Source organism: Chrysochloris asiatica, unplaced genomic scaffold (genome assembly GCF_000296735.1).
Source record: "Chrysochloris asiatica unplaced genomic scaffold, ChrAsi1.0 scaffold00331, whole genome shotgun sequence".
In the NCBI taxonomy this organism is placed as follows: domain Eukaryota; kingdom Metazoa; phylum Chordata; class Mammalia; order Afrosoricida; family Chrysochloridae; genus Chrysochloris; species Chrysochloris asiatica.
Window position 1 is genome coordinate 1,260,330 of NW_006408849.1, and position 15,680 is coordinate 1,276,009.

The 15,680-nt window shown below is 40.9% G+C and overlaps 1 protein-coding gene across 1 annotated transcript in view; it reads left to right on the top strand.

Moving 5' to 3' along the window:
• TOP3A (topoisomerase (DNA) III alpha) overlaps positions 1–15,680 on the top strand; it is a 52,804-nt gene that overhangs the window by 1,782 nt on the left and 35,342 nt on the right. The window contains exons 2-4 of the mRNA XM_006875530.1: positions 13,642–13,701; positions 14,349–14,422; positions 14,770–14,845. Of these exons, the coding sequence (XP_006875592.1) occupies positions 13,642–13,701; positions 14,349–14,422; positions 14,770–14,845 (210 nt within the window). The remainder of the gene's footprint in view (positions 1–13,641; positions 13,702–14,348; positions 14,423–14,769; positions 14,846–15,680) is intronic.

Consider the following 15,680-nt stretch of genomic DNA (forward strand, 5'->3'; position numbering starts at 1 on the left):
AGCCACTGAACACCTTATGAATAGCAGCAGAACTTTGTCAGATGTAGTGACAGAAGATGAATCCTTCTGGTTGGAAGGCACTCAAAATACGACTGGGGAAGAGCTGCCGCCTTAACGTAGAGTTGATCATAATGCCATGAATGGAGCATAGTTTTCCAGACCTTCATTTGCTGATTGAGGCATAGCTCAAAATGAGAAGCAACACTGTAAATATTCATTAATAATTAGAACATAGAATGTATAAAATATGAATCCAGGAAAATTGAAAGTTGTCAAATATAAAATGGAACACATACAGATCAATATCCTAGGCATTAATGAACTAAAATGGACTGGTATTGGCCATTTTGAATTGGACAGTCAGAGGATTTACTATGCCAGAATGTCAAATTGAAGAGGAATGGCATCACATTCATTGTCAAAAAGACCTGTACATAAATCTATCTTGAAATACAATGCTGTCTACGATTGGATAATATCCATATTTTTTCCTGATACGGTGTTTTAGGATCAGCACTTGATCTCAAGGTCAGTTTGAACCACAAGGTTGACAGTTCAAACTTTACCAGCTACTGCTCTGTAACCCTACACAAGGTCACTTTGAGTTGGAACTGACTTGATGACACTTAACAAAAACAACAACATAGTACCACTATTACACAAATTTATCCACCAACTACTAAAACCAGTAATGATGAAACTGAAGAATTCTACCAACTTCTGTGGTCTGAAATTGAGCAAACATATAATCAAGATGCATTGGTAATTACAGGTGATTAGAATGTGAAAGCTGGAAACAGGATTAGTATTGGAATACATAGCCTTGGTGGCTGTGGCTGTGTGCCGTGGAGTCGGTTCCGACTCATAGCGACCCTGTACAGGGTTTCCGAGGCTGTAAATCTTTACGGGAGCAGAACGCCTCATCTTTCTCCCGCGGAACAGCTGGTAGTTTTGAACTTGGATAATAGAAAATTTTATGCTTGAGATCACAATAGAATTTTGCAACAACTTATTCATTGCAAATATCTTTTGAAACAATGTAAAAGACAACTTTATACTTGGACCTCATTAGATGGAATACACAGTAATCAGACTGACTGTGGGAAAAGTCAGTGGAGAAGCTGAATATCATCAGCCAGAGCAAGGCCAGGAACAGACTGTGTAACAGATCATCAATTGCTCATATGCAATTTTAGACTGGGCTTCTTACTAAGTGGATGATGGCAAACTATGGATAACATTGCAAAGAATGGGTATTCCAGAGCATTTCGTTGAACTTACAAGGAACTGGTGTGGCGTTGTGAGTTAATACCCTGGATTGCAAAGTTGGTTTGAACCACAAGATTGGTGGTTTAAGCTCACCATTTTCTCCTTGGAAACCGCTATGGGTTTGAACCAACTTGACAGCACGTAACAACAACATACAGAGACTACGAGGCAGTTGTTAGAATAGAACAAGATGATACTGAATAGTTTAAAATTCAAAATAGTTTAAAATGGTGTGCCTCAGGGTTGTATCCTTTCACCATACTTATTCAATCTGTATGCTGAGCAAATAATCTGAGAAGCTGGATTATATGAAGAAGAACGTGGCATCAGGATAAGAGAAAGACTCATTAACAACCTGCAATATGCAGATGATACAGCCTTGCTTGCTGAAATCGAAGAGGGCTTAAAATACTGATGAAGATTAGAGAGCAGAGAGCCTTCAGGATGGAGGCTGCACCTCAAAGTAAAGAAAACAAAAATCTTCACAATTGTACAAATAAATAACATAATGATAAACATAGAAAAGATTGAAGTTGTCAAAGACTTCATTTTTCTTGGATCCACAATCAATACTCGTGAAAAGAAGTTTGCCAGACCACATGAAGATTACCTAGGAGAAGAAGCGTAAAGAGATAAGGACGCTCTTCCTAAGCCAAAAGAGAGAGAAAACCTTCCCTTACTGCAACACCTTGAGTTTGGATTTCCAGTCTGCTGTTGTAGGCTGGGACTGTGTTCTCTAGAGAAGCCAAGCCAGTGAAGCATATATATAGATAGATTGCTTGCTTTATCCCGAAGAAATGGTTCTCAAAGTTATCGAGTCTGGCAGTCCCAAGTTCCTGGGTCAGGCCCGAACCTTCTCCTAACTCAGGTCCCTGCACCAAACCAAAACTCACTATCATCTAGTAGATTCCAACTCATAGCAATCTTGTAGGACAGAATAGAATTGCTCCTTAAGGCTTCTGAGACTGTGAATCTTTGTGGAAGCAGACAGGCTCATCTTTCTCCCACGGAACAGTTAGCGGATTTAAACGACTGACCTTATGGTTAGCAGCCCAATGCTTACCCCACACGCCACTAGTGCTCCATAGTAATTACTGTCCAAAACCAAATCCTGTCCAGGGGCCACTAAGAATCATTGCCCAGCCAAGTTGATCTGAAACCAAAACTAGGAAAATCAGTTTGTTAGTTAAAGCCACCCATTTGTGGTATTTTCTGTCATAGCAGCACTAGAAAGCTAAGATAATTAGAAATAACAAATGCAAATTGTAGACTGAATTGTACCTCCTTCTGATAGATTGTTATGCTTCAGTTATCGGAAAAGACCTTTTAAGATAAATGACAATGCCAGGTGCTGTTGTTGATTCTGACTTTTAACGATTCTGTATGTTCAGTCCTGTGCCATCTTCACGGTCATTCTCTGCCTGATCCCATTGTTGGAGCACTCTGTCAGTTGTCTTCTTGGGGGTCTTCCTCCTTTGTGCTGACACTTCACTTTTCCAAGCATGATGTTTTTTTCCAAGGACTTGATAACAGGTCCGAAGTATATGAGAAGCCTTACCAGTGTTGCTTCTAAGGGGCATTCCAGCTGTACTTCTTCCTGGGCAGACTGTTCATTCCTTTGGCAGTCTATAGTACTCCGTGCTGAAGTGTAATCCGTACTGAAAGCTGTAGTCTTTGATCCGCATCAGTAAGTGCTTCACGTCCTCTTTACTTGCAAAAGCAAGGTTGTGTCATTGATCTACAACAGGTTATTAATGAACCTTTCTCCAATCTGAATCCTGCATTCTTTCTGTATCATATATTTGAGGATAAGTCAAAAAGTATTGCTACAGAGTCAGAACTCTTTATTTAACAAAACTACCAAAGGAGTAGTGTAGTGGTTACAAATCGGGCTGCAAACCTCAAGGTTACCAATTCAAAACTACCAGCTGTTCCATGGGAGAAAAATGAGGCTTCCTACTCCTGTAAAGATTTACAGCCTCGATTTACAGCCTCAGAAAGCCTGTACAGGGTCACTATGAGTCGGAACCGACTCCACGGCATACCACCACCAAAATGTGAATTTCTGCCGCCAGGTCCCACTGGCTCTGCTACTGGGCCCCTTCCAGGCCTCTCACCATCTTCAGTGTGATAGCCTGTAACCTATATTATAACACTTTTAGAAGGTGCTCCAAGAAGGTTCCCTGGGTGCAAACCATCCCACTCTAGGGTTCCTCTTGATCTTAAGGTTCCTTCCTTCCTTCCCAGAAACCTCTATGTGTTTAGCATATTTTGTAAGCAAATTCCTCGTTAATTTCAAGGTATGGTCTTCAGAACCATGAACCAACCAATCCGCACTGGATTACTCACCACCTTTCCAACCAATAAATCAGCCAGTTCTTGCAAGGTAGGTAAAGTAAACCAATCAATTTTAGCAGAATTATAAACCCAGTGCCAGGAAGGCCATATTAAAAGGAAAAAAAAAAAACAAAAAAAACATTATACTGATTATACTGAAGTCTCCCACCCCCAGCACCTCACACAAGAAGTGGAATTGCATGTAATTGCATACCGTCCTCAGTTGATAGGAACTGCAGTGAGGCATGTGTGAAATGTCAGAAAAAAAAGATTTTAAATCCTAAAGATAGACTAGCCCTGGACTTGGAGCCAGCAGGCATAATATTAGAATATGAGACCAGTGATTTTCAAAATGTTAAGCTACTTGAGGCTTGGACTAAGAAGAGTGAGTTAGTAGGACTTCAGTATTTTTACAACCAAAATACATTTCTCTTTATATATGTCAGGGCTCTTGTAAGATTTTGTTGGGAAAGACTTCATTGCTTTTGTAAAATGAAGTAAAAAGCCATTAATTGGAAATGTTCTATTCTTTATTGGTAAAAGGGCTTAACTAGAATTGAATTTTTAAAGGGATTTTCTATTTTGGGCCACATTAGAGTAGCTGAACTCTAGGTTATTATCATTGTTAATTGCCATCAAGTTGACTGTGACTCATGGTGACCCAGTGTACAACACAATGAAACATTGCCTGGTCCTGTGCCATCTTTATCACACATGTTATTCATATCTGAGTCCTGCATTGGGCTGATTTTTGGAAGTAGATTGCCAGGCCTTTCTTACAAGTTTGTCTGTGTTTGGAAGTACCACTGAATGTGTTCACTATAAGTGACCGTATTAGTGGCATAGCTTCCAGCAGGCATCATAGCAACACAATACAACAAAATGGCAGATGGGTGTTAGGAACTCTAGGTACCAGATACTAAAATAATTTCTCTTTTATCCCTTACTCATTGTTGGCTGTAGCCTTTGAGATTCCAGACAGAATAATTGTCTTTGTGTGGCTATGAAATTCAGGGAGTAGTAGTGTCTAACCTAAGAGGGCATGTAAATCAAGATCAGCCCAGACTTCTGGCAGGATGGCAGACAGGCCTCCTCTTTCCCCTCTACTCCCCTTCTCCAGGACAGGCCTGCTTGTGACATCCTGACTCCACCCTGGACTGGCCTCCCTGCCATTGACACCAACCCTTTGCAGGCCTGTTGCTGTTGGCTCTTCCTGGCCTCTCACTGTCTTCAGCATTACAGACCTTGGTCTGAGTTACAGCTTTTTTAGGAGGTTCCTTGCCTCCTCGTCCTCTGCTGTTGCTCTTTCTACCTTCTGCTTCTGTCTGCATCCTGCCTAAAAATCTCTGTGGAGTTGATTGCATACACAGAAACTCTTTGTCGGTTTCAAAGCATGGCCCTCCCACCAGGACCACATACTGGCCAGTGCACTCTCAAACTAACCAGTCCCCTGTTGGTAAGCCACAGACACTTCATTTGCAAAGTATATCAGCTATACGTATCATAGGGCATACCAGTCACCGGGCAGGCTGAAGCCTGGGACCCGACAAAGATTTCCAGCCAAGTTATATACAGCTTATCCAAGAAATGTCAATCAACCTGGACAAAAGTAACAAACCCTCTGGGAAAGAAGCCTAGGGCAAAGGTAATTTCCCAGGGCTTAGTGGGAAAGTCTTTCATGCTGTTTCTCCAAAGAGCCAAGGCAAAAGGTCCTATAGCACATAAAGCATAAAGGAACTCATTTCACCACAACAGCTAAGGGAAAATTGTACATTGATAATTCTTGACTGTTGACTATTTCTCCAGTTCCCAGTGGACTCTTCTCTTGCCACTTGTTCATTGTTTATGTAAAAATCACATGTATTAACAAGAGGGAAGTTGGCAGAGGGATAATGAAGGTGGCAGGAGACATGGAGGTAAATACTGTTAATTGATAGTACCTGTAGAGGTTTTCAGTCATTGTACTGAAACAGTTTATGATTTGTTGAAGGTAAAATTGATCATCTGCTTTTGTAAAGTTTCTCTTAATTCACAGTAAGAAATTAAAAAAAAAATCTTAGGGATAACTGCTTGTGAAAGAAGGTGGTGGTATGTTGTAGAAGGTCTTGCTGATCTGTAATTGCAGGTAAAGAAATGCTTTGTAGAGTAGACTCAACTTCTGATGGAGAATCATATTGCCATTGGATTTCAGAATCAGGGACTTTAGAGCAATCATTTGAGGGTCAGAAAGGTTAATGACTAGTCCAACATCCAGTTTTTTGGTGCCATTTTATGGCAAGGAAGTAGAAGGGATGTTTGGAGAGGATGGAGAAAATAATCAAGATACTTTAATCCTAATCCTCTCTCTGCCATTAATTTGTCATGTGACCCTTGAGAGAAAAATATTAGCTGATCTCAAAGGTACCTTGAAGCATAAAAATTTTATGGCTTCTATGAAGTACACAGGTAAGTAAACTACTGCCACTCAGGTTCTAGTTTATACATGCACCTGTTTATTCTAAACAAGACATGTTTACCCAGGTCTCTGCAATCAGTGGATGGCTGCGGACAAGTTCTCTCAGTTACACTCATTAAGGGCTTTTCAATGGAAAAGCAATTTTGAGGTCAGAGCTAAATGAAGTTTTTAACAAAATTCATGTAGACATCTTCCCAAATTGTTGAAATTTTGCAACAAATTTATGGGAATGCTACACTACATAAAACAATAGTTGTTAAATGGATCGTGCCTTTTCAGAAAAGACTGAGAAGATCTCAAAGATTAACCAAGAGAGGAAAGACTATCAACCTCAGTGAATGAAGAAACTGGTTAAAGTCCAGGAAGTGGTGGAAGAATGCCCAGCATTTACCACTGATGCAACAGCTATTAAAATTGGTGTCCCACATAGTTTAAGATTTTAATTTTTAACATCTTAGCCTCAGCATCCTTTAGGCTTGCCAGAAACATTCCATAACGATCAGCTCAAAGCTGATCTTTCCATCAGTCTTTTAAGCAAGATTGAAGCTAATGAAGACTATTTTATGGAGTGAATCATAAACAGGGACAAGTCTTGGATTTACCAATACCATCCAGCAAGCTAGTCCGATCAAAACAGTGCCTCCAAGGGAACCAATTCAATTCAAGATGACTGCATCAGCCCAGAAGGTTTTGGGGGACTCCTAAGGGGAGCAATCCACCACTCAACTGTCCATTTGTCATACTATCATTGTTTGTGTGTTCAATACCAGCAGCATCACCCATGGTGGACAGGTTTCAGTGCAGCTTCCAGACTAACAGACTAGGAAGGAGAGGCAGACTACCTCTGAAAGGTTGCCCACTGGAAACCTTATGAATAGCAGCAGAACGTTATCTGGTATAGTACCAGAACCACCTCAGGTTGAAAGGCACTCAAAATATGACTGATGCTGTCTTCTCACATTATTCAGATGGGGCAAAGCTTTCAGAACCTTGCTGATGGGGCACAACCCAAAATGAGAAGAAACACCTGCAAGCGTTCGTTAGGAATTGGAACATGGAATGTACGAAGTATGAATCTAGTTACTTTGGAAGTTGTCAAAAATGAAATCAAACACATGAAGATTAATAACCTAGACGTTGTTGTTAAGTTCCGTTTTAGTAATCTCTGTGATTGCCTGATTCAAAATGGCCAATACTAGTCTATTTAAGCTCACTAATCTTAGTTCTGGTGTGGCACTGTGGGATAAAGCACTCGGTCTGTTAGAATCACAAAGTTGGCAGTTCAAATTCACCAGCTGCTTTTTGGAAACCCTATACAGAGTCACTATGAGTCAGAACCTACTGTACAACACTTAATAACAACAATCTTAGGCATTGGAGTCCTGGTGTGGCACTGGACAGCAACCCAAAGTGTAACCCACTATGCCACCAGGGCTCTTTCAGATGAGAGAGACCCCAGGGCATGTTTTGGCTCTCACAGACTTGTTTTAATTTTCTTCAGCTTCAACCTTAATTTGAACATGAGCAATTGATGATGTATTCCACAGTTGGCCCCTGCCTTGTTTTGGCTGATGATATTGAACTTCTCCAGATACAGTCAGTTTTATTCTTGTGTATACCATCTGGTGAGGTCCATGTGTGTAGTCGCTGTTTCGATTGTTGCAAAAAGTCATAGGTCTTGTAAAATTCTTTATCATGTGATCTCCAGCATCATTTCTATCAACAAGGTTGTATTTTCCAATTGCAGATCTTTCCTCTCTTTACAACTTATGCGTTCCAATCTCTAGTAATTATCATTGTATTTTGATTGCATGTTTGTTCAATTTCAGACTGAAGAAGTTGTTGTTGGTTGATGATTATGTGCTGTGGAGTCGGTTCCAACTCACAGTGACCCTCTACGGGGTTTCTGAGGCTGTAAATCTTTGCAGGAGCAGAAAGCCTCTTCTTTCTCCCGTGGAACAGCTGATAGAATTCTTTAATTTCATTGACGAACTGGCTTTGGTGGTTGGTGTGTAAATTTGAATAGTAGTGATATTAAATGGTCCTTGTAGGAACATGGATATTATGCAGAAAGCATTGTACTTCAAGTTAGATCTTGAAATGTTCTTTTTGACTGTGAATGTAATACTATTTTTCAGTTGGTTGTCCTGTCATAGTAAACTTGATGATTGCCCAATTCAAAATGGCAATACCAGTCCATTTAACCTCCTCAATGTCTAAGATTGACCTTGTGGTTCAAGTTGACCTTGTGGTTCAGGGTTTATCCTACAGTGTCACACCAGGACTCTGCTCTTGAACTTAGAGACGCTAAATCGACTGAAAGCTAAAGTGATCGCACATGATACAACCTTTCTTGCTAGAAGCAAAGAGGACTTGAAGTACTTACTGATGAATATCAATATATAACCCTCAGTATGGATTGTACTGGAATATAAAGAAAATGAAAATCCTCATAACTGGACCAATAAATAACACCATGATAAATAGAGAAAGGATTGAAGTTGTCAAGAATGTCATTTTGCTTGCATCGTCTATAACACTCATGGAGGAAGTAGCAATCAAGAAATCAAATGACATAATTAACCCATCCACATACAGCCAAATGATTTTCGACAAAGTGCCTAGGCATATGGCATGGGGAGGAGATAGTCTCTAACAGATGGTGCTGGCAGAACTGGAAAGCGATATGCAAAAGAATGAAACAAGACCTTTACCTCACACCCTATACAAAAACGAAGTCAGCATGGATTAAAGATCTAAATATGAATCCCAAAATTATGCAGGTCATCAATGAAAAAATAGAGACAAATGTGAGGGTGCTAATTCAGGGCATATACAGACTACCAAACATTTTGAAAAGTATACAAACAAAAGTAGATAAAATAGATATGTGGGACATACTAAAAAAATTTTTTTTAATTATGTACATCAAAAGACTTTACCAAAAGAGTAAAAAGGGAACCCACAGAATAGGAAAAAAATCTTTTTCAATGACACATCAGATAAAGGACTCATTTCTAAAATATATAGGAAAGTACAACATCTCTACAAGAAAAAGACAAATAACCCAATTTAAAAATGGGCACAGGACATGAACAGACACTTCACCAAGGAGGAGATCTGGGCGGCCAACAAACATGTGAAGAAATGTTCACGATCACTAGCCATCAGAGAAATGTAAAATAAAACAACAGTGAGTTATTATCTCACACCAGCAGTAATAGCAAAGATTTGAAAACAAAAAATAAAGGCAGAGAACAACAGATGCTGGCGAGGATGCAGAAAGACTGGGACCCTCCTACATTGTTGGTGGGACTGCAAAATGATCCAGCCACTCTGGAAAGCAAAACGGTGCTTCCTGTGAAGGTTGGAAATAGAAATACCGTATGACCCAGCAATTCCTCTACTTGGTATTTATCCACAAGAAATACAAGCCATGACACAAGTAGGTATATGCACACCAATGTTCATAGCAGCACTATTTACAATAGCAAAAAAAATGGAGACAGCCAAAATGCCCATCAATTGAAGAATGGATAAACAAACTGGTACATACATACAATGAAATACTATGCTACTTTAAAGAACAAGGAAGCTGCAAGCTATCACATAACATGGATGAACCTTGAGGACATTATGCTGAGTGAAATTAGTCACAAAAGGAGAAATACTACATAAGACCATTATTGTAAAAGACTTAGAAAAAGAAACCACCCAAAAGGGGGGTGGGAATCTATATATATAATTGCTGATCACCAGGATGTATGGGATGAGAGGAGGGGAGGCAGGGAGGGGAAGAAAGATCACAGGATAGGGAATAGACACAGGAGAGCCTGGGTGCTGGGGGTGGGGCCTGGCAATACACAAGAAGGGGGAGGGAAAAGAAGAACAAGGCGGATGGGAGAACAGTTGGGCAGGTTTGTATGGGCTAGGTGGGACAGAGGTAAATGACGATGTATGCAGAACCTTGGTATAACAGGGCTTCAGGATACAGGGATTGAGGCATGGATTGAAAGGGGAAATGAGGGGAATAATGTTAGGATCTTGGCTGTCTATTGAATCTTGGTTTCACTTGTCTATCATTGTGAAATAGACACTTGAGGTGGGGAGGGGGATAGCCAGAAACATCACAACAGAAAACATGTAAGCCTGTCTTCAGCCTATAACTGACTGGAGTACCTTGAGCGCAGCTGGAAATTTCCCAGATCCAAAAGTTGGGGGCTGGCTATAAAGGTAAGAAGTGACTGGTTTACAAGCTTTCAAGAAGGAGCCTAGTTCCACATGGGGCAGAGGTAGGCAGAACCTCCACTGAATGATTTCCAGTCTGTTGGGACCGGGCTGGCAAAAGGAAATGGGGATAAGACTCTTGTGTTACAACAGTGAGTTGTACAGCCTGCCACCAGGATTGACTGTGAGGATTGGAAATGTAGAGGCAGATTTGTTTTTCTTTCTTTTTTTTTTTGCAAAAGGAGGAGATTGATTGATTTTGCAACCCAGGAGCATTAAGCTAGAAGAGCGGAAAGTATGACCCTACCCAGGGAGGCAATGAGGCCAGGCATGGAGACAGAGATGTTGGTGTGGACAGATGGAGTGGATGAGGACACGGGACTCAGGGAGGGAGAGGAGCTGTTTGCTGACACCCAGGGTAGGCAGGCCTGTGGGGTGTATCCTTTAGTTATTTGATGATGCATGGAGGGGATTGTAATTGTTGCAATGAAATGAAATATGATAGGATGAAATGAAATATGATAGGATGAATGTGAAGCTGAAGTGGGACAGAGGCAAATAATGATGTATCCACAACCTTGGAACAATAGGACTCTGGGATACAGAGATTGAGACATGGTTAGAATGGGGAAAAGGTGGGAAATAATGTTAAGATGCTTGACTGTCTTTTGAATCTTGGTTTCCCTGGCATACCACTATAAAATAGACGCTGGAGGGGGAGAGAAAGGAATAGCCATAGAATATCACCATAGAAAGCTTGTAAGTCCGTCTTCTGCCTGTAACTGATTGGAATACCTAAAATGGGCCTACAACATGCCCAGTGAAGGAAACTTCCTGTGGAGCCTCTGCATTACACAAGACCATAGGTGGAATCCTGAACAGCATTCAGAATCTTCTGAGGGGAAATTTCCACTTGAAAGGACAAGCAGACCAGCCTGGAGCTGCGAGAAGAACAGAAGATACTTCTTGAAAGAAAGACTGACAGGAAAAATACAAAACAATATAGGCAGACCGACTGATTACTACAAAAACAAGCAAGTAGCTCACCCAGGAGACATCAAGGCAAGTGGTCAGGTCCCCTCAGGGCAAACCTCCCTCTAAGACTAAGACTCAATGGGAACACATGCTCTGATTTGTGACCACGTTTGTCACCAATAAGGGGAAGTGAGGGAAAAACAGAGATGAAGTTGCGAGTTAAGCTCTACAATGCTCAATAGACTCCTGTGAACCCAATGGAGACCTGGTTGGCCAGCAGTGTGCCAAGTCCAGGGGACGCTTGGACCCAGAATCAGTGACATAGCCACAGAGGACTAGAGTGGAGAGTGAAGCGTCCAGCTGATAAGAAGAGAGGGCACATGCATAAGTACACCCACACTTGCAGATAATACTCACTTGACCTGGCTTCAGTGACTGGATGACCAGAGCTCAACCATAAGAAGAAAGAAGAGGAAAGAAAGAAAGAAAGAATCTGATACAATTTGATGAATTTGACCTACACCTATGGATGCAGTAGCTCAAAAGAGTGAACAAATCTTCACAGGAAGAACAATCCCAACCCCGCCACACAAAGAGAGGACAGGGATGGGCAACTTGGACATTGGCTACTCAGAATGGGGGTGCTACAGAGTCAAGAAGTGACTGGCTTACAAGCTTTCAAGAGAGAACCTAGATCCAGAGGGTGTGGAGGAAGGTAGAATCTTCACTGAGTAGTATCCAATCTGTCTAGGTAGGACTGATGAAAGGAGATGGGGATAGGTCTCTTGAGATACAATAGGGAGTAATTGTTATCAGAGCTGTTGAGATTTTAAGGGCTGGAAAAATAAAGGTAGACATTTTGTGGCAAAGGGAGGGGAGTGATTAACTTTTCAGTCTAGGAGTGGAGGTCCCTAGGTCCATCAAGGGAGAAGAGCGGAGAACGGAACCCTACCCAGAGAAGCAGTGATGCCAATGATGGAGGCAGAGACAATGACGTAGAGAGATGGAGTGGCTGGGATCTTTGGACACAGAGAGGGAGGGGGCTGTGTGCTGATGACCCGAGGTGGTGGGGGAGCAGGCTTGCAGTGTATACCCTTTGGTTGGTGAATGATGCCTGGAAGGGATTGTAACTATGGCAAAGAAATGATATACGATGGGATCATTGTGAAGCTAATGTTCTCCCATGTAAACTATCACATAACTCACAATAAAACATTAAAAAAAGAAATCAAATGACATAATATTGCATGTAGGCAAATCTGCTGCAAAAAAAGAGCTCTCTAAAGTGTAAAAGAACAAAGATGTCATTTTGAGATTCAAGGTGTACCTGACCCAAGTCATTTCAGTCACCCCATGTGCATGTGAAAGCTGGACAACAAATAAGGAAGACCAGAGAAGAATTGATGCATATTATTTATGGTGTTGCCTAAGAATATTGAAAGTTTTCTAGATTGCCAGAAAAATGAACACGTCTATTTTGGAAGAAGTACAGTAGGATTGCACCTTAAAAGTGAGGATGGTCATTACGTCATCTCTCAAACTTAGGATATATTGTCAAGAAGGATTTGTCCCTGGAAAAGGTCATCACCCTTGCTAAAGTGGAGGGTCAATATAAAAAGAGGAAGACCTCCAACAAGAAGGATTGAGACAGTGTCAGCAACAATAGGCTCAGATGTAACAATTGTGAGGATCGCTCAGTACTGGTCGTATTTTGTTCTGTTGTACATGGAGTCACTGTAAGTGGGAACCAACTTAATAGCTCCTAACAACAACACTAAGAGGTAATCTTGATTAATTTTCTTGAAAGACACAGAATTATCATGAGACTTATTTTGTAGAAGCTTTATAAGAAAATTGAACACTACATTGGTGAGTAAGATGCCAGTGCATCTGCTCATTCTTTGAGGATAGCAAGGGCTATCCTACAAGAATTTCATTGGAAAATCTTAACCCATCTACCCTAAACCCAGATTTCTTTTGGTAGATTTCTTTTTGTCCAAAGAACTCAACGTTTAAAAGCAACAGGATTTGAATCCCTCAAGGATGGATGCCAGAGCTGCCATTGTGGCGTAGTATAAATCAAAGTGTGCAGCATTCTGGGGGGCGGGGTTACAGAAATGGAAACACCACTCTCGAAGTGTGTAGACCTAGGTAGAGGATAGCTTGAGAAGTAAGAGTTAAACTTACTGATCATTTTTGTTTAATACTAGTTTTTATAATTGTATAGCAATACTTTTTGACTTGTCCTCATATATTGCCAGTTTTGTTTTAAGGGGTCACCTAATGATCTTAGTAATACAGCTTTGTATCTGTAGGAGATACCATTACACTTTTAGTATTGTCATTTATAAATTCTCTATTTCTGTTACATTTTCTAGAGGGAAGGATTTTCTAAGTTCAACAAGATCTATGAATTTGACTATCACCTGTATGGCCAGGTAGGTGCTGAAGCAGTGCCCTGATACAACTGATATGTGCTTTCAGATCTAAGTGCTGTTTGGTGTACATACCACGGATATTCATTGATTCAGCGGTGGTTAAGAAGGCAGCTTTTTAATTCATCCAGAATAACTGCCCATTAGGGTTTTCAAGGCCTTAATCTCTACGAAAGTAGACTGTCACATCTTTCTCCTGCAGAGGGGCTGGTGGATTTGAACCACATACCTTTTAGTTGGCAACTAAGTGCTTTAACCACCATTAGTCACGTGCACTATGAGTCAGAACCATCTCGATGACACTCAACAACAATAATCACTATGCCACAGGAGCTCCTTGACAAATTAAAAAGAATTTTTTTCAACAAATATGGTTCCATTTTAGCCTTTTATAACAAGAAGGAAGCTGTGTAATTGCTAATGTATGATAGTTTGAAGAAATTTGAAATGATAAACAAGGCACTGTGGTACTAGAATGATGACTATATTTATGATGGCTTTTGGCTTCGCAGAGCCATATTTATGTTTGTTCTCAGTCCACTGTTTAGTTTTATTTTATTTTTCTTTCATAGAATTCCCTCCCTTTTACTTCCGTTGACTTGGCAAAATATAATTGCTAAGAGAATAACTCAAGTTTTGTTGTCGTTCAGAATGTTACCATGGTAATGACTTCAGTTTCTGGACATTTGCTGGCTCATGATTTCCGGATGCAGTTTAGAAAATGGTTAGTAAAATAACGGGAAGACCTTTCTGATTCATTTGAATTTTTATAGTATCTTGAGAATAAGAAGAACTTTTTCATGCAGTCATTGGATTACATTATATCCTTGCAAATGTGCATGAAAGGGTTCTAGAATTTCTTCCTAGCAACTCTTCTTAATCTTCATGGGGAAGTGGAAAGTACATTATAAAGACGGTCAGATGCTTACCTGTAAGCATCTTGAGTTTTCTCCTGGGGCTTTTTAGTGGGGGGATCCATCCAGGAGCACAGTTTGGTCTCACTAGTGTACTGAGGTAGGAATTTTTCCCCCTTAAATTGTATAACCCCTTGTGTTTTCATTTATTTTCTAGGCATAGCTGCAATCCTCTTGTCCTCTTTGAAGCAGAAATTGAAAAGTACTGCCCCGAGAATTTTATTGACATCAAGGTAGGATCAAAATATTTCAACTGAGTGGTTTGTGTATTGTGAATGCATTACATTTAGAGATAAGGTTTTCCAACAAACTCAGTATCATGAGTAAAAACATTATTCTCACCTATTGTATTAATGAGGTTGTTTTAAATGGCCAAGGAACTGAAATAAGCTGTTTTATGAATGGGTGGTGGTGGTTTTGTGCCATGGAGTTGGTTTCAATTCATAGCAACCCTATATAGAGTTTCCAAGGCTATAAATCTGTATGGGAACAGAAAGCCTCATTTTTCTCCCTTGGAGCAACTGACTACTGACCTTGCGGTTAGCGTCTAATCCACTACGCTACCAGGCCTCTTTTCATGAAAGAAAAGAAAACTCCAATGAAGAGACTACATGGTGCCAGCAGTTGACGGAAAATGAATTATGCCATTCTCAAGTAATCTATGAGGGCTTCTATCATGGAAGGCGGCGGTTAAACGATGTGCGAGAACTGCACAGACCTGGTGGAGGTGTTAAATGAAACCCAGACCACGGAGCAGTTGGGAGAGAGGTGTCTGGAGACCAGGTCGATGGGCAGACGCTGCCTAGCGGGAAGAGACTGCAGGGACCGGCCAGGCTGTCCTACTTACCCCGGACGCGAGAGCGCTGTCCTAGCCTAACCATTGGATCCTGGCTTTGAGGCGGGGTCGACCAACTTAGAGACCCACAAGCGCAGCCCAAAGCATCTCATTAAAACCCAGTCGCGCCTGCTGCGCTTCTGCCTCTTGATTGACATCCGAGGATGGAAATCCCGCCTTTGAGCCGGACTTAAGGGCCCTAGCACAAGGAGATTCCTATTTAACAGCAACCA